Genomic DNA, 25,091 nt, shown 5'->3' with positions numbered 1-25,091 from the left:
AGCTACATTTTTTAAACAGTTAATTCCTGTTTTTTTCTCCCTAAGCTGTTGGATCTCAGATAAAACTGAAATTTTTGTTACTGTGGTAAATACATATAGCATAAAAGCTATCATTTTAACCATTCATAAGCTTGTAGTTCAGTGGCAGTAAGTACATTCATATTGGTTTTTTTTTTTTTTTTTTTTTTTTTTATTATACTTTAGGGTTTTAGGGTACATGTGCACAATGTGCAGGTTTGTTACATATGTATCCATGTGCCATGTTGATTTCCTGCACCCATTAACTCGTCATTTAGCATTAGGTGTATCTCCTAATGCTGTACCTCCCCCCTCCCCCCACCCCACAACAGTCCCCGGAGTGTGGTGCTCCCCTTCCTGTGTCCATGAGTTCTCATTGTTCAATTCCCACCTATGAGTGAGAACATGCGGTGTTTGGTTTTTTGTCCTTGCCATAGTTTACTGAGAATGATGTTTTCCAGTTTCATCCATGTCCCTACAAAGGACACGAACTCATCATTTTTTATGGCTGCATAGTATTCCATGGTGTATATGTGCCACATTTTCTTAATCCAGTCTATCGTTGTTGGACATTTGGGTTGGTTCCAACTCTTTGCTATTGTGAATAGTGCCGCAATAAACATACGTGTGCATGTGTCTTTATAGCAGCATGATTTATAGTCCTTTGGGTATATACCCAGTAATGGGATGGCTGGGTCAAATGGTATTTCTAGTTCTAGATCCCTGAGGAATCGCCACACTGACTTCCACAATGGTTGAACTAGTTTACAGTCCCACTAACAGTGTAAAAGTGTTCCTATTTCTCCACATCCTCTCCAGCACCTGTTGTTTCCTGATTTTTTAATGATGGCCATTCTAACTGGTGTGAGATGGTATCTCACTGTGGTTTTGATTTGCATTTCTCTGATGGCCAGTGATGAGGAGCATTTCTTCATGTGTTTTTTGGCTGCATAAATGTCTTCTTTTGAGAAGTGTCTGTTCATGTCCTCTGCCCACTTTTTGATGGGGTTGTTTGTTTTTTTCTTGTAAATTTGTTTGAGTTCATTGTAGATTCTGGATATTAGCCCTTTGTCAGATGAGTAGGTTGCAAAAATTTTCTCCCATTGTGTAGGTTGCCTGTTCACTCTGATGATAGTTTCTTTTGCTGTGCAGAAGCTCTTTAGGTTAATGAGATCCCATTTGTCGATTTTGGCTTTTGTTGCCATTGCTTTTGGTGTTTTAGACATGAAGTCCTTGCCCACGCCTATGTCCTGAATGGTATTGCCTAGGTTTTCTTGTAGGATTTTAATGGTTTTAGGTCTAACATATAAGTCTTTAATCCATCTTGAATTAATTTTTGTATAAGGTGTAAGGAAGGGATTCAGTTGCAGCTTTCTACATATGGCTAGCCAGTTTTCCCAGCACCATTTATTAAATAGGGAATCCTTTCCCCATTTCTTGTTTTTGTCAGGTTTGTCAAAGATCAGATAGTTGTAGCTATGCGGCATCATTTCTGAGGGCTCTGTTCTGTTCCATTGATCTATGTCTCTGTTGTGGTACCAGTACCATGCTGTTTTGGTTACTGTAGCCTTGTAGTATAGTTTAAAGTCAGGTAGCGTGATGCCTCCAGCTTTGTTCTTTTGGCTTAGGATTGACTTGGCGATGCGGGCTCTTTTTTGGTTCCATATGAACTTTAAAGTAGTTTTTTCCAATTCTGTGAAGAAAGTCATTGGTAGCTTGATGGGGATGGCATTGAATCTCTAAATTACCTTGGGCAGTATGGCCATTTTCACGATATTGATTCTTCCAACCCATGAGCATGGAATGTTCTTCCATTTGTTTGTATCCTCTTTTATTTCATTGAGCAGTGGTTTGTAGTTCTCCTTGAAGAGGTCCTTCACATCCCTTGTAAGTTGGATTCCTAGGTATTTGATTCTCTTTGAAGCAATTGTGAATAGGAGTTCACTCATGATTTGGCTCTCTGTTTGTCTGTTATTGGTGTACAAGAATGCTTGTGATTTTTGTACATTAATTTTGTATCCTGAGACTTTGCTGAAGTTGCTAATCAGCTTAAGGAGATTTTGGGCTGAGACAATGGGGTTTTCTAGATATACAATCATGTCATCTGCAAACAGGGACAATTTGACTTCCTCTTTTCCTAATTGAATACCCTTTATTTCCTTCTCCTGCCTGATTGCTCTGGCCAGAACTTCCAGCACTATGTTGAATAGGAGCGGTGAGAGAGGGCATCCCTCTCTTGTGCCAGTTTTCAGAGGGAATGCTTCCAGTTTTTGCCCATTCAGTATGATATTGGCTGTGGGTTTGTTGTAGATAGCTCTTATTATTTTGAGATACGTCCCATCAATACCTAGTTTATTGAGAGTTTTTAGCATGAAGGGTTGTTGAATTTTGTCAAAGGCCTTTTCTGCATCTATTGAGATAATCATGTGGTTTTTGTCTTTGGTTCTGTTTATATGCTGGATTACATTTATTGATTTGCGTATGTTGAACCAGCCTTGCATCCCAGGGATGAAGCCCACTTGATCATGGTGGATAAGCTTTTTGATGTGCTGCTGGATTCGGTTTGCCAGTATTTTATTGAGGATTTTTGCATCAATGTTCATCAAGGATATTGGTCTGAAATTCTCTTTTTTGGTTATGTCTCTGCCAGGTTTTGGTATCAGGACGATGCTGGCTTCGTAAAATGTGTTAGGGAGGATTCCCTCTTTTTCTATCGATTGGAATAGTTTCAGAAGGAATGGTACCAGTTCCTCCTTGTACCTCTGGTAGAATTCAGCTGTGAATCCATCAGGTCCTGGACTCTTTTTGGTTGGTAAGCTATTGATTATTGCCACAATTTCAGAACCTGTTAATGGTCTATTCAGAGATTCAACTTCTTCCTGGTTTAGTCTTGGGAGGGTGTATTTGTTGAGGAATTTATCCATTTCTTCTAGATTTTCTAGTTTATTTGCATAGAGGTGTTTGTAGTATTCTCTGATGGTAGATTGTATTTCTGTGGGATCGGTGGTGATATCCCCTTTTTCGTTTTTTATTGCATCTATTTGATTCTTCTCTCTTTTCTTCTTTATTAGTCTTGCTAGCGGTCCATCAATTTTGTTGATCTTTTCAAAAAACCAGCTCCTGGATTCATTAATTTTTTGAAGGGTTTTTTGTGTCTCTATTTCCTTCAGTTCTGCTCTGATTTTAGTTATTTCTAGCCTTCTGCTAGCTTTTGAATGTGTTTGCTCTTGCTTTTCTAGTTCTTTTAATTGTGATGTTAGGGTGTCAATTTTGGATCTTTCCTGCTTTCTCTTGTGGGCATTTAGTGCTATAAATTTCCCTCTACACACTGCTTTGAACGTGTCCCAGAGATTCTGGTATGTTGTGTCTTTGTTCTCGTTGGTTTCAAAGAACATCTTTATTTCTGCCTTCATTTCATTATGTACCCAATAGTCATTCAGGGGCAGGTTGTTCAGTTTCCATGTAGTTGAGCGGTTTTGAGTGAGTTTCTTAATCCTGAGTTCTAGTTTGATTGCACTGTAGTCTGAGAGACAGTTTGTTATAATTTCTGTTCTTTTACATTTGCTGAGGAGAGCTTTACTTCCAACTATGTGGTCAATTTTGGAATAGGTGCGGTGTGGTGCTGAAAAAAATGTATATTCTGTTGACTTGGGGTGGAGAGTTCTGTAGATGTCTATTAGGTCCACTTTATGTAGAGCTGAGTTCAATTCCTGGATATCCTTGTTAACTTTCTGTCTCGTTAATCTGTCTAATGTTGACAGTGGGGTGTTAAAATCTCCCATTATTATTGTGTGGGAGTTTAAGTCCCTTTGTAGTTCACTGAGGACTTGCTTTATGAATCTGGGTGTTCCTGTGTTGGGTGCATAAATATTTAGGATAGTTAGCTCTTCTTGTTGGATTGATCCCTTTACCATTATGTAATGGCCTTCTTTGTCTCTTTTGATCTTTGTTGGTTTAAAGTCTATTTTATCAGAGACTAGGATTGCAACCCCTGCCTTTTTTTGTTTTCCAGTTGCTTGATAGATCTTCCTCCATCCCTTTATTCTGAGTCTATGTGTGTCTCTGCACGTGAGATGGGTTTCCTGAATACAGCACATTGATGGGTCCTGACTCCTTATCCAGTTTGCCAGTCTGTGTCTTTTGATTGGAGCATTTAGCCCATTTACATTTAACGTTAATATTGTTATGTGTGAATCTGATCCTGTCATTATGATGTTAGTTGGTTATTTTGCTCGTTAGTTGCTATAGTTTCTTCCTAGCCTCGATGGTCTTTACAATTTGGCATGTTTTTGCAGGGGCTGTTACCGGTTGTTCCTTTCCATGTTTAGTGCTTCCTTCAGGAGCTCTTTTAGGGCAGGCCTGGTGGTGACAAAATCACTCAGCGTTTGCTTGTCTGTAAAGTATTTTATTTCTCCTTCACTTATGAAGCTTAGTTTGGCGGGATAGGAAATTCTGGGTTGAAAATTCTTTTCTTTAAGAATGTTGAATATCGGCCCCCACTCTCTTCTGGCTTGTAGAGTTTCTGCTGAGAGATCAGCTGTTAGTCTGATGGGCTTCCCTTTGTGGGTAACCCGACCTTTCTCTCTGGCTGCCCTTAACATTTTTTCCTTCATTTCAACTTTGGTGAATCTGACAATTATGTGTCTTGGAGTTGCCCTTCTCGAGGAGTATCTTTGTGGCGTTCTCTGTATTTCCTGAATCTGAATGCTGGCCTGCCTTGCTAGATTGGGGAAGTTCTCCTGGATAATATCTTGCAGAGTGTTTTCCAACTTGGTTCCATTCTCCCCATCATTTTCAGGTGCACCAATCAGACGTAGGTTTGGTCTTTTCACATAGTCCCAAATTTCTTGGAGGCTTTGTTCATTTCTTTTTATTCTTTTTTCTCTAAACTTCCCTTCTCTCTTCATTTCATTCATTTCATCTTCTATCAGCGATACCCTTTCTTCCAGTTGATCGCATCTGCTATTGAGGCTTCTGCATTCTTCGCGTAGTTCTCGAAACTTGGCTTTCAGCTCCATCATCTCCTTTAAGCCCTTCTCTCCATTGGTTATTCTAGTTATCCATTCTTCTAATTTTTTTTCAAAGTTTTTAACTTCTTTGCTATTGTTTTGAATTTCCTCTCGTAGCACAGAGTAGTTTGATCGTCTGAAGCCTTCTTCTCTCAACTCATCAAAGTCATCCTCCATCCAGCTTTGTTCCATTGCTGGTGAGGAACTGCGTTCCTTTGGAGGAGGAGAGGTGCTCTGTTTTTTAGAGTTTCCAGTTTTTTTGGTCTGTTTTTTCCCCATCTTTGTGGTTTTGTCTACTTTTTGTCTTTGATGATGGTGATGTACAGATGGGTTTTTGGTGTGGATGTCCTTTCTGTTTGTTAATTTTCCTTCTACCAGAGAAGACCCTCAGCTGCAGGTCTGTTGGAGTTTACTAGAGGTCCACTCCAGACCCTGTTTGGCTGGGTGTCAGCACCGGTGGCTGCAGAACAGCGGATTTTCGTGAGACCACAAATTCAGCTGTCTGATAGTTCCTCTGAAAGTTTTGTCTCAGAGGAGTACCCGGTTGAATGAGGTGTCAGTCTGTCCCTACTGGGGGGGTGCCTCCCAGTTAGGCTGCTCAGGGGTGAGGGACCCACTTTAGGAGGCAGTCTGTCCGTTCTCAGATCTCCAGCTGCGTGCTGGGAGAACCACTACTCTCTTCAAAGCTGTCAGTCAGACAGGGACATTTAAGGCTGTGGAGGTTCTTGCTGAGTTTTTGGTTGTCTGTGCCCTGCCCCCAGAGGTGGAGCCTACAGAGGCAGGCAGGCCTCCTTGAGCTGTGGTGGGCTCCACCCAGTTCGAGCTTCCTGGCTGCTTTGTTTACCTAAGCAAGCCTGGGCAATGGCGGGCGCCCCTCCCCCAGCCTCGTTGCCGCCTTGCAGCTTGATCTCAGACTGCTGTGCTAGCAATCAGCGAGACTCCGTGGGCATAGGACCCTCGGAGCCAGGTGCGGGACACAATCTCCTAGTGTGCCATTTTCCAGGCCCGTTGGAAAAGCGCAGTATTAGGACGGGACTGACCCGATATTCCAGGTGCCGTCTGTTTCCCCTTTCTTTGACTAGGAAAGGGAACTCCCTGACCCCTTGCGCTTCCCGAGTGAGGCAATGCCTCGCCCTGCTTCGGCTCGCGCACAGTGCGCTTCACCGACTGTCCTGAACCCACTGTTAGGCACTCCCTAGTGAGATGAAACCGGTACCTCAAGCAGAAATGCAGAAATCACCCGTCTTCTGTGTCGCTGGGGCTGGGAGCTGGAGACCGGAGCTGTTCCTATTCGGCCATCTTGGCTAAACACCAAGTACATTCATATTGTTATCCAACCATCGCCACCATGCATTTCCATAACTTTTAATCTTCTGTACCCACTAAGCAATAACTCCTCATTCCCCTCTTCCCCTGGCAACCTCCACTCCACTTTCTATATGAAAACGATTCTGGGTACCCCATATAGGTGAAATTGTATAGTAGCTGTCCTTTTGTGACTGGCTTATTTACTGAGCATAATGCCCTCAAGGTTCATCCACATTGTTACATATGCCAGAACTTTATTCTTCTTTTTTTTTTTTCATTGAGATGGGGTCTTGCTATGTTGGACAGGCTGGTCTTGAACTCCCGGGCTCAAGCAGTTCTCCACCTCCACCTCCCAAAATGCTGGGATTACAGGCATGAACCACTGCACCCAGCCATGAATTTTCTTCAAGATTTGATAATATTTCATTTTGTTTGTCCATTCATCCATTGATGGACACTTGAGTTGTTTCCACCTTTTAGCTATTGTGGATAATGCTATGAGCGTGGGTGTATAAATATCTGTTCCCTGCTTTTAGTTCATAAGCATATACCCAAGAGTGGAATTACTGGGTTGGATGGTCGTTCTATATTTAATTTTTTAAGGGACCACCATATTGTTTTCCACAAAACAAAAATGGCTGCACCATTTTATATTCCCACTATGTTATGAACATTTTTATTTGGCTGTTTGAAATAGCACTCTTCAGTCTTCTAGTACTCTTCTACTTCTCTGTAGTCAGAGAAATAGTCAAGATATATTTTCACTTGAAATTTATTTAAATGCAAATGATAGATTGTGAGATGACAGAAGAGGGATTTGGTAGAAAGAACAGGCATTGCTAATGTTTCAATGAGTTTAGAACAACCATTTCTATGTTTGTATCTTCTGTTTTTTTTTTTTGGAGACAGAACCTCTCTTTGTCACCCAGGGTGGAGTGCAGTGGTATGATCTCAGCTCACTGCAACCTCCACCTCCCTTGGTTTCTCATGCCTCAGCCTCCCGAGTAGCTGGGATTACAGGCATGGGCCACTGTGCCCGGCTAATTTTTTTGTATTTCAAGTAGAGTCGGGGTTTCTCCACGTTGGCCAGGCTGGTCTCGAACTTCTGGGCTCAAGCGATACGCCTCCCAAAGTGCTGGGATTACAGGCATGAGCCACCACGACTGACCTCAATTCTGTTTTTAACCTTGTATGTACATATTTCTTGTAGTGGCAATTATAGCATAGAAGGTCTTAAATTCTTTTTTACTTAGGCCTTTTCTGTTTTACCATTATGTTTATTATTTTTATAGATGACAACATAGTGTATTTTGTCTTCATATACCATGTAGCCATTATATTTTTGGGAGGTTGCTTTTCTTTGGTACATTTAAATAATGTTACCATTGGCATCTTGACAGAACTGTTTCTGTTGAATGATTTCCTTAGGATAAATTCTTAGTGGTAGAAGAGACTGATGGGACAAAGTCAATTAATGACTCATGCTTTGTGTTTCTTCAATGCTTTTAAAAGGGGACTTATTTTCCTTACAGCTGTAACATTTGATTTCCTAAATATTTATTTATATTTAAAAAGTATTTGTACGTGTTAAGATATTTTGCCATTCAATACATTTTAAGAAGTTAACCTTAATTCACGTCCACCTAATGAAAAAATATTTTGCTATACTATAGGAGAAACTTGAATCACTTAGAAGTTGTCATTTAAAATATTTGTTTATGGAAGGGAAACCTCTTTTTCCTCTTGTTATCCCTCAGAGAGCTTTTTAAATGGAATGTTTTACCTTTTTCAGCACATGTAAGTTATCTACTTGTGAGAAGGGAGCTGATTAACCTGTGATATTTTTGCTGAAGATTTGTATGTCATTAAATCAGCAGCATATGCTCAACACCTACTAATGACAGTAGTCACTATGAGAGATAGAAAAGATTGAAAATATATCCCTGGAAAAATTAATAATGCCAAAAGATCTGTTCAAAAAAGGTTTTATCCAAAAAAGTTAATCAAGACAAGCAACAGATACTGCAAAGCATTATATACAGCACCATAGTCCGGGGGCCAAAGAAATCAGTAGGGGCTGGGCAATAGAGGAATTCCATATATTAGTGAATGTGAGATTAAGTATAGAGTGAAGAAATTAACACACAATTCTAATTTCTGTTAGGCAGAATGCTCCCCTACCCTGATGCCACAGCCTTTCACGTTTCCTAAACCCTAGTAACCTCTGATCTCCATCTGCCTCATCAAAACGTCACCACCCTTTGCTCTTCTTCCAATTAGTCACGTTGGCTGAATTTATTTCACTGTGGTACTTTAGGACCTTGACAGACAAATCGATTACAAGGCCAATTCCCAGGATTTCTTTAGGGTGTGTTCAGGGGTGCAGATGTTCTTTGGAATGACCTTTCTAAATTAGACTTCTGAAGGAGAAAGCTACCTGCCAGAGGCTTTCCCTGAGAGCATTAAGTTGGGCAAAATCTGACTAAACTTTAATTACTAAATGAAGTTGTGTACATTAGAGTTCCTGGCCAGAGTTGACTCTAGGTAGTGAAGTGATTTTCTTGGGATGTTTTTCTAAATATTCTTTTATGCTAAAGCACATGGCTTGATACTTCTGTTGATTAAGCTCATGTCTACTTATAGTCATCTAGTGAGAACCTGTGGTGTGGTGAGATGATAACTTGGTCTCTGGTCTTCATCATTTGAACTAGTTTTGGTTTTGTCTCGTCCCTTCCTTGAGCATTTTGTGTGTGTTTAATCCTATTTGATAAACGAACCACTGTGAAAGACCAAGTTGGAGAAAACAGAACACCCCCAAAAGGATTTATTTTTTTTTAGAAAATCATGGCTCACTATGGTAGTATACAATATTGTTTTCACACATGTACACTTAAAACCAAATTTCTAAAACTTGTTTTTCTTAAAAAATAGTTGTTGTAACATTAAACCATAACCTAATCAGTGTGTTCACTATGCTTCCACACTAGCCAGTCTTCTCACACTTCTTCTGGTTTCAAGAAGCCCTTCTATGTCTATGCCTGACATAGACAGAAGGGCTTGGAGATTTTTTTTCTTTACAATTCAGTCTTCAGCAACTTGAGAGCTTTCTTCATGTTGTCAAGCACTAATGGGGGATAAAAGCAGGAGAGTCAAGACACCATCATACGTTATATCGATATAATAAACCCCAAACTTGGATGCTTAATTCATTATTTAATGGGATGCTTTTTTTTTTTGAGACAAGGTCTAACTCCCACTCAGGCTGGCATGCAGTGGCGCAATCTCCGCTCAGTGCAACCTCTGCCTCCTGGGTTCAAGTGATTCTTCAGCCTTAGCCTCCTGAGTAGCTGGGATTAGAGGTGTGCTCCATCATGCCCAGCTAATTTTTGTATTTTGGGGAGAGATGGGGTTTTGGTATGTTGGCCAGGCTGGTCTCGAACTCCTGAGCTCAAGTGATCCACACACCTTGACCTCCCAAAGTGCTGGGATTACAGGCGTGAGCCACTGTGCCCAGGCTGATAGGATGCTTTTTAATCATGAGGTGAATAGTTGGTAATCTTATTGTAATTTTTAAAAATTATATGAAATGGCTTTTGTGACAATCTAGTTTTCTAGTGTATTCATTCCTTCCCAGATCCTTCATCTCCAACCCTCACTTCCAAAAGAATCCTTTTATAAGCTCTATCAGCAGAAGATAATTTGGCTCATTTAGAAGTAAATTTAAATCATGTTTAAGAGAAATGTCTATTAGTAGGTGTGTGCAGCTACTGTAAGTTGTTTTAGAAGTAGGGGAAATATAAATAATAGCAAACGAAGTGCTTTATGCACATGAATTCTTTAATCCTCATACAAACACGATTAGAACTTTATATATACATAATGAAACAGGCAGAGAGAGGCTGAGTAGCTTGCTCAAAGTCACACAGCTAACAAGTAATGGAGCTACTGTTCCAGAGCCCAAACTCTGGGTCACTGTTTCTTCAACAGCAATTCATCAAAATGAGGTATGTGATCTACTAAAAATAAGATGCCCACTCGACAGGCATTGAACAGCCGCTTATTCACTCTTCCTACAAATCTTTATTAAGTGCCTGTTCTACAAGGGATTGTGATATTACTTGTGTAGGACACCTGCCTTTTAAGAGCTTAGTCTTATTAAAATGTATGGTAGTATCTCAATAATGGCTGACACTACTTGGAATGTGCTTCCCCTGGTCCAGCACACACTGGAAACATTGCTAATGGACCATGATGATCTCTCCTGCTTCCTAGACACGGCCTCACTTCTCTTCCCAACATGATGTTCTAAGTCAGCACTGGCCAATAGAAATTTCTGTGATGACGGAAATGTTCAGTGTCTGGGCATTGAGCACTTGGAATGTGGCCAGTGTGACTGAAGGAATGAATTTCTAACTTTAACTTAAGTAGCAACATGTGGCAAATGGTTAACATATTGGACAGTGCAGTTCTAGGCAGCCACTACTAATTGATCAGAGTTGGTTCCTAGGATAAAACCCACTTTTCTTCCCAGAGGACTAGTCAGATGTCACAGCTAGCTACAGCCTTGCATTGAGGTACCTCATCTGCCTTAAGTCAGTCTCTCTCTCTCTCTCTCTGTCTCTTCCATTGATGGCAACCATAGGGAAGGTGACTTTCTTGGCAATCATTTGGATCATCTTTCAAACTGATCTTTAAATTGAACCTGAATTTAATTTTAAGCTGGACTGCACATTCTTTCACTTTTGTTATTTAAAAAATTAAGACATGCAGATTATTATAATTATTACACTCAGTTCTGTGATAGAAGGAGTGTGTGCTAGTGTACCTAACAGAAAACCTGAAAATCAGGTAATGTGGTCATAGAATCCTCCTGGAGAAAAAGATACCTAATCTAAATAATTCATCTTCAATTGAGATTAAAAACAAACCTGAGATGGAAAGAGTGTGATTTGCCTGAGGATGCAAGGCTAGTTAGGATCAAACTGAGTCTGAGGTGTCCCTAAGCCTAGCTCTCTCTCACCTCACCATGCAGCCTCTAGTCCCATCACTACAGCAATAGAGGTGTTCAACTCTTGGGCAACATCCAAATTGAAGGTAACACTTACACAGAGCTGTATCTGCAGGTTCATAAGCATAGAGACGATTTGAATATCTTCCAGTGATATCGGCTCTAACTGTCAGAGATGGGTCTGCAAAGATAAATGAAACAAAAGGGAGTGGAATGGTTTGTTTTCAAATAACCTGTATTTATTGCCCCGGGGAGCTGAAGTTCATGTATTCATGTCCCGTGAAGGAATGGAGTGTGTCCGCACTCACAGGAGCTCTGATCCATCCACTCTACTACCCAGCCCCTGGCAGTTAGTAGCAAATGCAGGGCTGGAAACATCAACAGCTGTGCAGTGCTATTTGTGGAAAAGGTTATGAACCCTTCTGTCCTATCTACAGCAACCTGAAAACAGAATAATATATATTTAGGGGTGACATGGTGTTTAGTTTTTTGGTGAAAACATTAACATTCTCTACTGCAAAATTATTTTAAATTCTTGAAATGATTATGTTGTAGTTTACATGTTTCTAGATCATTGGAAACCCACATCCAATGCTAGTTTTCAAAACGAGTTTTTTTTTTTTAAATTAATAGAGGAATGCAAGTCCTTAACAACAGCAAAGTTCAAATAAGCATATAGTACCATCACTATATTTTACTTTATTGTTAATTAACTGCATTTTTAAAAGTAGAGATTGGTCTTCTCTTATGTATACTTATATCCCTCTAAATTTAAATCCATCTTGCCATGTTTTATATTTAACTTGAAGTGATCTAATTAATGAGAAAAAGGGGTATTTTAAAATTAAGGTGCATCCAAAAGGGAAGTGTGAGGATACAGAGAGATCTGGAAACCTTGCCTTGAGAGACGTAATCGAAAGAACCTAGGACACGTGCCCTGAAAACGAGACAAGGAGGACATGTGAGAACCATCTGCATGTTTGCAAAGTCTGTCGCTGGTACTGGAGTGGGCAATCTGTCATTTCAGAATGTTGGACTAAGGCCAGACACATAAATTACAAGAAGCAGATGTACATTTATTCGCCAGATTTAAGACCAACTATACTTCTGTTTGGTGCAGAGGATACAAAGACACGGTCTAATCTTTGTAAGAAATTAACCGAAGAAGAGCCTTTTAAATACCCAACCAGCAGCCCACCTGGCTGCACATTGGAATCACCTGGAGAGCTGTAAGCACTATGGATGCCTGCGTCCCACCCCCAGAGATTCTGATTTAATTGGTTTGAGGTGTGGCCTGGGCAACTTGAGCTTTAAAATCCTCCAGGTGATTCAAACATGTAGTCAGTCAGGGTGGCTGCTATGGAGCTAGAAGAGCAAGCTGCCTTGGAGCTGGTTCTTAGGACTGAAGGAATTGAATGTGGGTTAAAATGCTCTTCCACAGGGATGCCGTAAAAAGAATTCCTGTACAAGGTATGACCAGACAATCTATAGATTCCCTTTCAATGTTAAGATTCCAAATGTTCTAAATTCTGACAAAACTAAACCTATAAAATTAGTGCTTTACTTCAGCCTTCCTCCTTTTTTTCTATCTCTTGTTTTTCTTTTCCCTGCTTTGTACATTCAATGTAAACTTTACTGAATTACACAGGTGAATCGTACGATTAGCATGAATTCTTGTGATGGATTTCTTTATGGATTGTCCTTAAATCAGTATGACTTTGAACAAAGCCAAACTCAGTACATTCATTCAATAATTTGACACATATTGATGGAGAGCCTACTGCAGGGTCCTGTTGGGAATATCATGGTGAGCAGAAATAGGTACAGTCCCTGCCACAGGGGCTTATAGTCCAATGTGGGAAATACTTATTACATCACCACCCCCAAAATGCAAAATTATACCTGAGGAAAGTATGACTAAAAAGAGAGACATGGTACCACAAGAGCACATAGTAGGGATTTGACTGGGTCAATGAATGATGATGATTGGGGAGTTAATGATGTGAAATTGGGGGACAGAGAAGGAAGTGGGAAAAGCACATGAAAAATACCAGTGGCAGGAAGGAGCATGTGGCTCCTTTCATTTCTTTTTCCCACCTCATATTCCTTTTTTTTATTTTTATTTTTATTTTTTATTTGAGACAGAGTCTCGCTCTGTTGCCCAGGCTGGAGTGCAGTGGTGCCATCTTGGCTCACTGCAACCTCCGCCTCTCGGGTTCAAGCAATTCTTGTGTCTCAGCCTCCCAGGTAGCTGGGATTACAGGCTCCTGCAACCATGCCTGGCCAATTTTTTTGTACTTTTAGTAGACATGGGGTTTTACCATGTTGACCAGGCTGGCTGGGAACTCCTGACCTCAAGTGATCTGCCGGCCTTGGCCTCCCAAAGTGCTAGGATTACAGGCGTGAACCACGCAGCCTTATTCCTAACTTTCTTAAAAATAATGATTAAAAATGTCAGAAAAACCTAACAAAGTGAAAGTTTGCTAGATTAAAAAATAAATATTTGCAGGCCTCTTGTATTCAGGAAATTTATCAATATGTTTAAATAGTGAATAGGGTGCTTTGTTCTCAGAAGTATAGCAGAAGATGAAAAGTTACAATTAGCACGTGAGAAAAGAAAGTGTTGTGTGGAAATAGGTAAAAGCTCACATTTTCTAAAGAAAATATGTTGCGGAACTTAAAGGAATGTCATACTCTTTGCTAGAGCTTAGTGATGACATTGGCCATGGCAAAGTGGCAAGGGACAGTGGGGAGGAGAGAAGGAAGATGGCAGCACTAGTATGAGTTTCTGAGTTCTCTCACTGTCACTTCCACTTACCAACAAACATAATCCTGGGGACATACTGGCCGTCAGGAGAAAGGTGTTTGTCAGTTGTTTCATACTAAGATAAAAAGAAAAGCATCTTTTAGTTTACTTTTACTTTTCAGTCATTTTCAAACTTGTTAATACAAGAATCTGTCCATTTCTGGCCAGGCATCTTAAGCTATCATAAGGCACCTCTCTTCCACAAAGAGTTTATTATATAGATGAGGAGACAGGTTACAAGCATGAAATAATAAGATAGAGCAGAACATGAGATAAAGTGCTGAGTGGATGTGATAAAGAGCAAAAAGATTAAGGGAGAATTTGGAAGGAGTTACTGTGTTTGGGGAAGACATCTTGGATGAAATAAGATCTAATCTTTGTAAGAAATGAACCTAAGAAGGGCCTTTTAAATACCCAACCAGCAGCTCACCTGGCTGCACATTGGAATCACCTGGAGAGCTGTAAGCAGTGTGGATGCCTGCGTCCCACCCCCAGAGATTCTGATTTAATTGGTTTGAGGTGTGGCCTGGGCAACTTGAGCTTTAAAATCCTCCAGGTGATTCAAACATGTAGTCAGGGTGCTGCTACGGAGCTAGAAGAGCAAGCTGCCTTGGAGCTGGTTCTTAGGACTGAAGGAATTGAATGTGGGTTAAAATGCCCTTCCACAGGGATGCCGTAAAAAGAATTCCTGTACAAGGTATGACCAGACAATCTATAAATTCCCTTTTAAGGAAAAAAGCTATTAAGGAAAAAAGCACTTGTCATTTCTGGAGAAATTACAGAGACAAATATGGGATTTTCTTGAGTATTCATTTATCCATATATCAATTTTTATTTAGAACTGTATTTAGCAAGGCACAGTGCTTTAATGAAGGCACACTCTATTGAGAGATACAGGTAGGAAAATGAATATTGAGGATTCAGTGGGTGAAATGTTATGGTGTAGCATATGCGGGTTTGGTGATTGCCTTGAGCAAGACATTTAGCCCAGAATGCAGATTCCACCCCGACTAGGACTTTCTGAAGTGGATAAGGAGGAATCTTTCAAAATGAACAGGAGTCAGTTACGTGGAAAAGATACTTCATGCAGGGGGAAGAGTGTGGAGAGGACAGGCGGAGCATTTTTTCCTATGGCCAAGTGCTGGGGAAGGACTGAGTTGGGATGCACGAGGGTAGTGGCGAGAGAAGGTGCTAGAGCTGCTTCAGGGGCCAGCTTAGGAATGACTTTGCACACCATGCCATAGTGTTTTCCTTTGTTCAGAAATAGTTAAGAACCACTGGAGGGATGTTAGAAGAGGCACCGTGACCCCAGTTTGGTCTGTAAAGCAACTACTCTGACAGCCATGTGGGATTAGACAGAGTTTATCTTGTAGACCGGGGGCCATTTAGCAGTATTACAGTAAGCTAGGGAAAGTGAAAGAGGCTTACTAAAATAGTGGTCCTGAGTTTATAGAGAAGTGACTAATAGCAGGAATACTTGGAATTTAGAAGCACAGGGCTTATTGAATGCTGTAGGTGAGTAGGAGAGTCCAATCTAGCACGGTACCACTTTCAATAAAATAGGGAATAGAGAAAGAAGAGCTATTGGAAAAGCGCAAACCAAGATGATTAATGTGCAGTGAGGAACATACTGAGTTTAAGCTGATTATAAGATATCTGGAATATGGTTGGATAGACAAGTTGGAAGTTGTTTCATGTTTGGGTAAGATGTAGGAATTATTAGTGTGTCGGAATTGATCAAAGGCAGTTGTAGATGAAGTTGTTCACTGAATACAAAATATGGAAAGAGAAAAGGGTCAAGTAGAGATTCATCACGTCACTCACATTAAGGAGTAGGAAGAAGAAGAGGAGCCCATGGAAGAGAGGCAAGGAAGAACTACTGGTGTGAAGTGGTCTTTAAGGAAGCCAACCTGTGAAGAGGAAGGGCAGGGGGGCTCAAAAGAACGTATGCTTAGGTAGAGTCATTTTTTGTTGGCTTGCTTTTAGAAGGAAAATGAAACATTTGTATACAGTAAAAAGAACTCGCTGAGACAGAAAGCTTGAGCACCATGAGGGGTGGTGATAGTGAAGTAAGGTGGGAATGCATGAAGCTAAAGCACAAGAGGCATGATTAGAGTTGGAAAGCCAGAGAGCTGTCTCTTCCCGAGAGATGACCAGGATTAAGAATGGGTGTAGAGAAGCCAGGACTATAGAGGGATGGGCACAGCAAGTAACAAAAACCTTCCAGCAACAGAAAAAATTCTGACTACGGGAGAGAATTTTCCAGGCAAACTAAGATGATTAATTACTAAATAAAGACAGACATGCCAAATGGATTATTAATGAAATGAAATATCTTTTTTTCTCTCTAATCTATGAGATGGGATATTTGAAAGCAATCTCAGTTAATGTGGTATAACTAAGATGTAGAGGAAAAATGAATCATCCATTTCAAGTAATGAGCCATAGAGAAATGTCAGTAATGATGAAAAGGAAACTTACAACCAGATTGAGGAGGACAAACTGCTCTGCCAATTTCTGGATTTCTTTATTTTCAGCAAACACTTTCTTTAAAGCTATAATATAAAGAAAAATCATTAAGCATCCATCTTAGCATTGGTTAAAAAGCTTTGTTCTATTTTAAGTTAAATTGCATTTTATTTGTTTATTGAATTGCATTTTAAATACAATATTCTACTTTGGCCTTTTAGCAAATGATTAGTGAAGTAATATCTATGGCATTGACTACCTCTGCTTTCTATTCACTCATTCATCCATTCATTCATCAATTCATTTTTTCTCCAGCTCATATTTATTGAATGGCTGCCATGTGTTAAGCACTGTGTTATGCGCTAGGGATAGTGCAGTGAAAAAAAAAAGAAGCATATGTTTTTTTTCATAGAGCTCAAATACTTGTGTGGGAGACAAACCATAAACAAAGAAATAAATAGATGATAATTTCAGGTAGAGAGATGTACTTTGAAGAAAAATAAAGCAAAGCAAAGGGCTTAAAAACTGAGTGGTCAGGGCAGATCTTCCTGAGGAGCTAACGTTGAAGTGAGGGAGTGGTCCATTTTGGGGTATGCCACTGTGGGCAGGGGGAACTGCAAAAGCAATAGCTGTGAGGTGGGAATGAGCTCAGATGTGGGAGGAACAGCACGAAGGCCAGGCTGGAGAGAGTGAAGAAAGCAAGAGGAGAGTGGTAGGAAGGGAGAGATAGCCATTGATTGGCCTGATCATGTCAGCCTCATAGGTTGTGATCAGGAATTTGGATTTAATTCTGTGATAAGAAGCCACTTGAGCACGTGAGTGATAGGATCTGATTTATGTCTACCAGCCTCACTCCGGCTTCTGTGTGGACTGGCTGTAGGGTGGCCAGTTAGGTGACTGTTGTGGTAGTCTAGACAAGATCTGATCTGGGGTTGGACCAGGGCAGTAGCATGGAGGCAATAGGAGGTGGTTGGATTTGGGCCCAGTGCGATATGAAAGGGTAGAGCCCCTTGTTGAAGAATTACTAAGACTTTTAAGACAATGATAGCCGAGTTTAAACCAAGTGTGGGAACCTTCTAAGCTTGGGGCCCTGTGAGATGGCACAGGCTTCATGCCTATGAAGCTGGTGCTGGTTTAAGGATATATTTTGAGGATAAAGCCAGTATTTGCTGGTATATTGAATGTGGACTGTAAGAGAAATCAAGAAGTTGAAGATGAATCCTAAAACTAGTTTTTCAAAATATGTACCAATGGTTATCACAAAATGTGGAGATATTTGAAGTCACTTTTAAATGTTTTTACTATATAAAATATTCTTTTTTTAATGCAACTGTGGTTCTAAAGATACAAACATGAGTGATCTGAACCCTGGCCCTAAGGCTAAAAGCCTATAAAGGAAATCATATTTAGAAGAATAAATTACCTTGACTGTGTGGGCACTCATCCAAGTGATGAATAATCATCAAGGGTTTGTTGCTTTAAAAGACAGAGAGATTAGACAAGTTTTAATGAGTAAGATTTCACATATATTTAGATGTCACTAGGTGGTGCTCTTGAGAGCTTTGAGGGAGCTCTGAGTAATCTTAATCTTTACCTTGTCTTGGATTTATATAGAGCTTCTTCATATGTCTGAGTCCAGATGAGTTGGTCACCCCAACCTAGAATGAAATGAATCAGTATATTTGAAGCTTGTATAAATTCAGACCCAAAGCTGTTGAAAAGCAATGGTAAAGACTGGGTTAATAGACCCGATACTAAAGATGAAGAAAAACCCCTGGAGAAAGCAGAAATAATTATAAACAATGATAAATCTAGAAGGAACACAACCAAAAATAACCTGGCACCAGGTTAGAACCAGGTTTAAGCACCAAGACAGAGGAAATCTTTTCCAATTAAGTAGCAGTTGGAAGCCAACAAGAAGCTGACTCCTACCTCTGGAGAGGGTCTGGGGCAGTTTGGGTCGAGAGTCCTTTGTGTCCTTTTTAGCTCCAGGTTTGACTGTGGTATCTCTGGCCAGAGTGTAGGAGAGGGCCACAAGGAGTAAGAATGCTGACACTGAAATTTTCTCCATGGCAACTCTAGTATGGAAAACCAACCAAAATCAGTAAACAAAATTGAACTAGCAGTCTTCAGGGTCTGCAGGTTGCCCCACAACAGTGGAATATACCAGAAACTGAGGCTCTGCTGAGACTGGACATATGAGATTGGTGTAAACAGCTCTGTTCCATGGGATTTTCCTAAGAATACAGGTGGTCTTTGACTTTACAATTGAGTAATGTTCCAATAAACCCATTGTAAACTGAAAATATTGTAAGTCAAAATGCATCCAGAGTAGTCTCTCCTTTCCCAGGGTTTTACTCTCTGCGGTTTCAGCTATCCACGGTCAACTGCGTCCAAAATAGGTGAGCACAGTGCAATAAGATATTTTGAGAGAGAGAGACCAAATTCACCTAACTTTTATTGTAAGATACTGTTGTAATTGTTCTGTTTTATTATTAGCTCTTGTTAATCTCTTATTGTGCTTAATTTATAATTTCAAGTTTATCATAGATATGTACGCATAGGAAAAAACATAGCATATGTAGTGTTTGGTACTAATCTGCGGTTTCAGGCATCCACTGAGGGTCATGGACCATAACCCCCACAGATAATGGGGGAACTACTGTAATACACCTAACCTACTGAACGCCACAGCTGAACCTACCTTAAATGTGCTCAGAACACTCACATTAGCCTACAGTTGGGAAAAGCCATCCAACACAAAGCCCATTTTATAGTAGAGTGTTGAATATCTCAAGTAATTTTTATGAATACTGTATTGGAAGTAAAAACCAGAATGGTTATATGGATACTTGAAATACAGTTTCTGCTGAATGTGTATTGCTTTTGCACCATCATAAAGTCAAAAAATTAAGCAAACTTCTGTAAGCTGGGACTGTTTGTATATAGTATGGATAGCTGTCTGTTGATCCACATAGATACAGACAAAAAGATACAGATCTCTACAGATATAGAGTTATCTATATAGATATATCTATATAGAAATAGATAAATAGAGATATATTTTAAGAAAATAGATGTACATACTCTAGTAGCTAAGGAAATTTACATTTACTTTTTTTAGAGAAAAGGTCTCACTGTGTTGTCCAGGCTGGAGTACAGTGGCACAATCTTGGCTTACTGCAACCTCCACCTCCTGGGTTCAAGTGATCCTCCCTCCTCAGCCTCCCAAGGAGCTGGGGCTATGGGCACGTGCCAGCATACTTGGCTATGTTTTTGTATTTTTTAATAGAGATGGAGTTTTGTCATGCTGCCCAGGCTGGTCTCAAACTCCTGACCTCAAGTGATCCTCCTGCCTTGGCCTCCCAAAGTGCTGGGATTGCAGGAGTGAGCCACCACGCCTAGCCGATATCTTAGTTAAATTACTTTTTCTTTCTGGTGTTCCACAGTTGATTCCCAGGAAAAGCTAAAGCCTATGAACAGGAAAGTAAATGGCAAAGATAAGTTTTGTGAGTGAGGAGGGAGGGAGGGAGCAAAGTGAGTTGCTCTAGCAAGTCACTAAGGTTGTCCACCGGGCCGTAACATGGAAGGCTGGAGATTTGGGATTCTGATAAAACCAAACACTAAAAGTGCTAAAAAGGAAATATGAAACCACAGCACCTAACTCTAGTAATGGTGAATGGTTTTGAATGAAGTCAAACTCTGCAAGGAATTACTATTGTTAAGCAGGAAGTTTTTCGTAATCTAATATCTTGAGTGGAAACCTTTGCTAAGCATTAGCTGATTTTTTTTTAAAGTGTTGCTAAGTTACCAGATTGAAATGACGTTTTGTATTTAACTGACCAATTATTAACTAATTCATAGAATGTAAGCACAAAATGTCTTACTCAGAAAAGATGTTAAGCAAAAATCAGGGATATACTTTGTTCATTTTCTATACCTATAAAGATGTGGAAATGCCAATAACTTTTGTCTTCTAGAGTTTTGCAAAAACAACCTAAGTGTACACTGTAAGTCAACAATTCTCAGCCCTCTTTGTATAAAGCCTTCTTTTTAATGTTAAAAAAACAAGAACTTTTACATGAGAGTAATTATACTTTTGGAATACTGGTTGGTTCAGAAACATATGGCAAATAATTTCTTTGAATCTATCAACAAACATTTGATTTTGTCTTTTATTTATAACAGCATCTATGTATATTCTAAAAAATAGTAAATTGATGGTAAAGCATTTTTATTTACTTAGCCCATTTACAGTTCTTGTTTTACAAGTAGCTATTAGGACCTTGCAATATCTCCAAAGATCACAGGTTGGAACTGTTGATATATTGCTTGTGTTTTATGGCAGGATGACTCAAGAAAGGCTAATATAACTCCTGCTGTACAAACATCCTGCTCTGGGGTGACTTTCTGAGATTCACTCCACTGAGTTTTTGTAATATGAATAGATTCTGCTCTGCAAATTTCCTGCATAAACCACCTCAAAACACAATTCCAGCCATGGAAAATATTGATAATTTAGAGACACACAGACACACACACATAGGTACACACACACACACACACACACTATGTGAAACCAGCACTTTTTACTTGTCACCGTATCCCTGTCTTCTTGCCTTTAGCAAAGAATGAACTTGCAAGACATTTTAGTGTCCCTGTTTGTAAATGCTTCAGGAAAGCAACCAGCGGTCTCCTCTAACAGCCTATCCCATGAATTTAAAGATTGCAGAGGCAACAAGAATGTCTTTGCACCAAAAAGAGAAAGAAAACTGTTTTCTGATTTGCAATAATATATTCCAAGCAGGCAATCCGAGCTGAGGTGTCGTAGTGGAGAAGCCTATGGGGTTTTGCTTTAGCCCGTGGGAAAGAAAACTTTAGATGGTGACTGAGACGAAAATCCCTGGACCCTGTCCCAGGCTTGAAAAATCCTAGGATTCACCAACTCGTGGAAATTTTGTTTCCCAAAGGAGAAAGCATTTCTCTGAACTAACTCGGGAACGTCACACTGTGCCAGCTCTAGCCAAAGAAAGGCCCCAGTAAGCCTTTGGTGGAAATTCCATGATTTCTCTTCCGAATCCTACTTCATTGCCCTTGGAAACTTGGAGTTCTCTGTTACTTGATTGCCTACAACTTTATATAGCAATCAGTGGCCAGAATTCGCTCCAGCAAGTACCCTTCTAAAGCCGCTGTCAGGAGCCTTACCTGGATTTCCTCACCCACCTGCCTTGTGTGAGCCGGTGGCCAGGATGCAGTCCAAGCTTCTGAGTGTGCCAGCACAGCTGAGTCTCTATTTATGCACCAGGGCACACCTCAATCCCACCCACTAGTGCTGCATTTACTTGTTGCTAACTCAGAAACAAACCTTCCTTTCCCCAAGTCATTATCTTCCCTGGGTTAAAAAGTTCCTTGTTTTTAAAAATAACATTGCAAAAGTATGCTTTTCAGTATGCATGTTTTTAACTATTTGTGAAGTGTATTGTTAAGAGGTTTTGAAACAATGGGCAGAGTGCCAAATCCAGGTAGACTTTGAATGAAGACATTTGATTTGCCTGAAGGCTGATTTGTCTTTACATGATTGGACAGAGTTTGTAGTTTGTAGATTTTTTTTTTTCTGCCCCATGGGCAGATTGCCTTTATTTACTTGAAAACACAAAAGAGATGATTCACAATTCTGATCCTCACAGTCATATAACCTGCCATACTCCATTATGATAAAAATTATTTTCTACAGTTTCCCTACTCCTGTCAAAAAAATGCACCCTAACTTCTACAGGTATGAAAAAAATACAAATCAAGTAACCCATAAAATTTTTCAAAACTGAGGAAGTATTGGCAAAACAAAACAAAACAAAAAAAAACAGCCTAATATCATGAGCTTGTAATAACTGGCCTTGCCATTGAATGTATGTGGCAACTTTCCTCCACAGAGTTCAAAGGTATTTCGCAGATAATCTCTTATTTAAAGGCAAACTTTCCTGCTACTCAAGCAGGAAGCCATTTACTCCATTTTCTCAGACCTAAAAACTAAGGTCTGCAACTAAGTTTTTTTTTCCACTCAAGATTACTTAATTACTCCCTGAAGATTTTAAAACTGGAATTTAAATTTCTGTCAGAAAATTTTAATCCTGTATTTTGTTCATGAAGTTATGTGCAGTCTTTAAAAGCTCAGAATGAAGAAAATTTTAACAACAGAAAGTTAACGAATGGGATGCAAGCCTTATATAAATGACTTTTTAAAATGAGTTAAGGTCATAATATTTCAAAAACATTTGCAAGTATGTATATTTTTCCAATAAATCCTTGAATTCTGTGGGCAAAATCGTGATTCTCCAAATACTGAATATCCTTTCAATTCTACATGAATTTACAGAAATAATTTCTTTGGGAGTTTGAAAACGATGATTTGAGCAAAATTCTTAAAACTAGCAGGCCCTTATATAGACCCTTGGAATATTCAATTCCAGTCTTTCATTTTACAGATGAATAAATGAAGACAGCAAAAAATTCATAACTTTTTGAAGGTCTCACAACCAGTTTAGGGCAGAGGTGGGACCAAAGTCCTTCAGTCCCTTATCCAGGGAAAGTAACAAGTGGATGGGATTTGGAGTCACGAGATTCCCATCTGAATCCTGCATCCTGGTGCGTGCTCATAGGATGATTTGAGATCTCATTTAACATCCCCAAAACTTCAGTTTCTCCATCTATAATATGGGGATAATAGTAACATATGGGACCGTTTTGAATATTAAATGACTTTTCCCTGTATTGCCACATGGTTTTTCGCTCTGTACCTGTCTGTGTCATTTTTTCCTTTTCTTGTAAGGACAGCAGTCATACTGTATTTGGGTCCTGCCTAATGACCTACTTTAACTTAATTACCTCTTTAAAGACCCTATTCTGAAGTACTGGGGATTAAGACTTCAACATACGAATTTTTGGAGGGACACAATTCAGCCCATAACATTTGATAAAAATAGCTAATGCATGCTGGCTTAATACCTAGGTGTTGGGTTGATCTGTGCAGCAAACCACCATGGCACACGTTTACTGATGTAACAAACCTGCACATCCTACACACGTACTCCGGAACTTAAAAAAAAGTCTCTGATTTGTTATAGTTAATTATAATGATATAATTATTCTATACTCATGTGCCTAATCTCATGTCAGGAAAAACCCAGAGTTTGTCATAGTGGCTGAGGGATGGCAAGGAGGAGGTAATTATTAGAACATATCCTACACATGCTATTGTGGCTGTGGAATCTTTGGCATATCTGTCTTGGTGTGAGGTAACTAGGGTTCTGTAGATGGTACATATAGTACGCTTTGAGACAAGCAAAGGAGGGGTTTTTGTTTTCTGCTATTAAACTTCATCACTTTTAACAATGATGCCATGTGATCAGTCCTTCAGGTTTGCCTGATACTGTAAAAATATGTTGTTATCAGGTAGATATTTTGGATGAGACCTGAGTAGGACTTCCTGAAGTAGGATTTGATAATTCGATATACCGGTCTAACATTATAGTAAGTAAAACTAAGCTTGGTACCAGGGACCCTAACAATGGTTGTAATTAAGTGGATATTATACCTTTGTGTTTTAAATGTTTATGTCATTATAATTTTAGAGGCATTTGTTCAAGCATATTTTATTTTTTTAAATTCAACTTTTAAATTTAGGGGGTACATGTGCAGGTTTGTTACATGGGTATATTGCGTGATGCTAAGGTTTGGGGTATGATTGATCCCATCACCCAGGTAGTTAGCATAGCACCCAATAGGTAGTTTTTCAGCCCTTTCTCCCTTCTTTCTCTCTACCCTTTTGGGGTCCCCAGTGTCTACGGTTCCCATCTTTGTGCCCATGTGTACCTAATGTTTAGCTACTACTAAGTGAGAACATGTGGTATTTGGTTTTCCATTTCTGCATTAATTTGATTAGGATAATGACCTCCAGCTGCATCCATATTCAAGCATATTTTAAAGTGGATTATATCCTATTTTTGAGTTAAAACAGGAGACTTATAACTGGCAATTATTGTTAATCTAGTATGCATGAGTAGCTGACTCTCATGTTTCATTTACTCATTCACTTATTTTCTTCACCAAGTATTCATCAACTCTGTTTATGTAGCAAATATTGTGCCAGGCATTAAAAATATGAAAATGAAAAAATAATGGTCAGTTATTGAGGTAGCCAGACACATACATAGATAATTGCAATTCGGACTGATGGGCCATGCTATGGGGAAAACATGTAGCAGTTTACAACACTCTTTCTACTCTAAGGTTACTTACGATCTGATTGAAGAATTGAGATGGAACAACACTAAAAATTAGCCATTCACATGAGAATGGCATGCAACAAGAAGCAAGTAAGTGTGATAGACATCAGGTGTGATTATTTTTCAGAGAGTAGAGATTGCTACCTACTAGAGTGCTCAACTTGATGGCAGAAAGCAAGATTTCCAAATAC

At 39.6% G+C, this 25,091-nt stretch overlaps 1 protein-coding gene across 1 annotated transcript; it reads right to left on the bottom strand.

Moving 5' to 3' along the window:
• Positions 1-8,304: 8,304 nt before the first annotated feature.
• On the bottom strand, positions 8,305-21,931 carry AGR2 (anterior gradient 2, protein disulphide isomerase family member). Its single transcript, XM_055272519.2, has 8 exons — positions 21,824-21,931; positions 18,551-18,696; positions 18,213-18,276; positions 18,042-18,094; positions 16,631-16,704; positions 14,162-14,225; positions 11,441-11,524; positions 8,305-9,459 (listed from the first exon to the last, which is right to left on the bottom strand). Exons 2-8 carry the CDS (start codon positions 18,687-18,689, stop codon positions 9,410-9,412), a joined length of 528 nt encoding a protein of 175 aa, XP_055128494.1. The 5' UTR covers positions 18,690-18,696; positions 21,824-21,931; the 3' UTR covers positions 8,305-9,409.
• Positions 21,932-25,091: the final 3,160 nt, after the last annotated feature.

This window comes from Symphalangus syndactylus, chromosome 3, assembly GCF_028878055.3.
Source record: "Symphalangus syndactylus isolate Jambi chromosome 3, NHGRI_mSymSyn1-v2.1_pri, whole genome shotgun sequence".
Lineage (NCBI taxonomy): Eukaryota > Metazoa > Chordata > Mammalia > Primates > Hylobatidae > Symphalangus > Symphalangus syndactylus.
The sequence above is the reverse complement of the archived record's forward strand: the minus strand, read 5'-3'. Positions and strand labels throughout refer to the sequence as shown.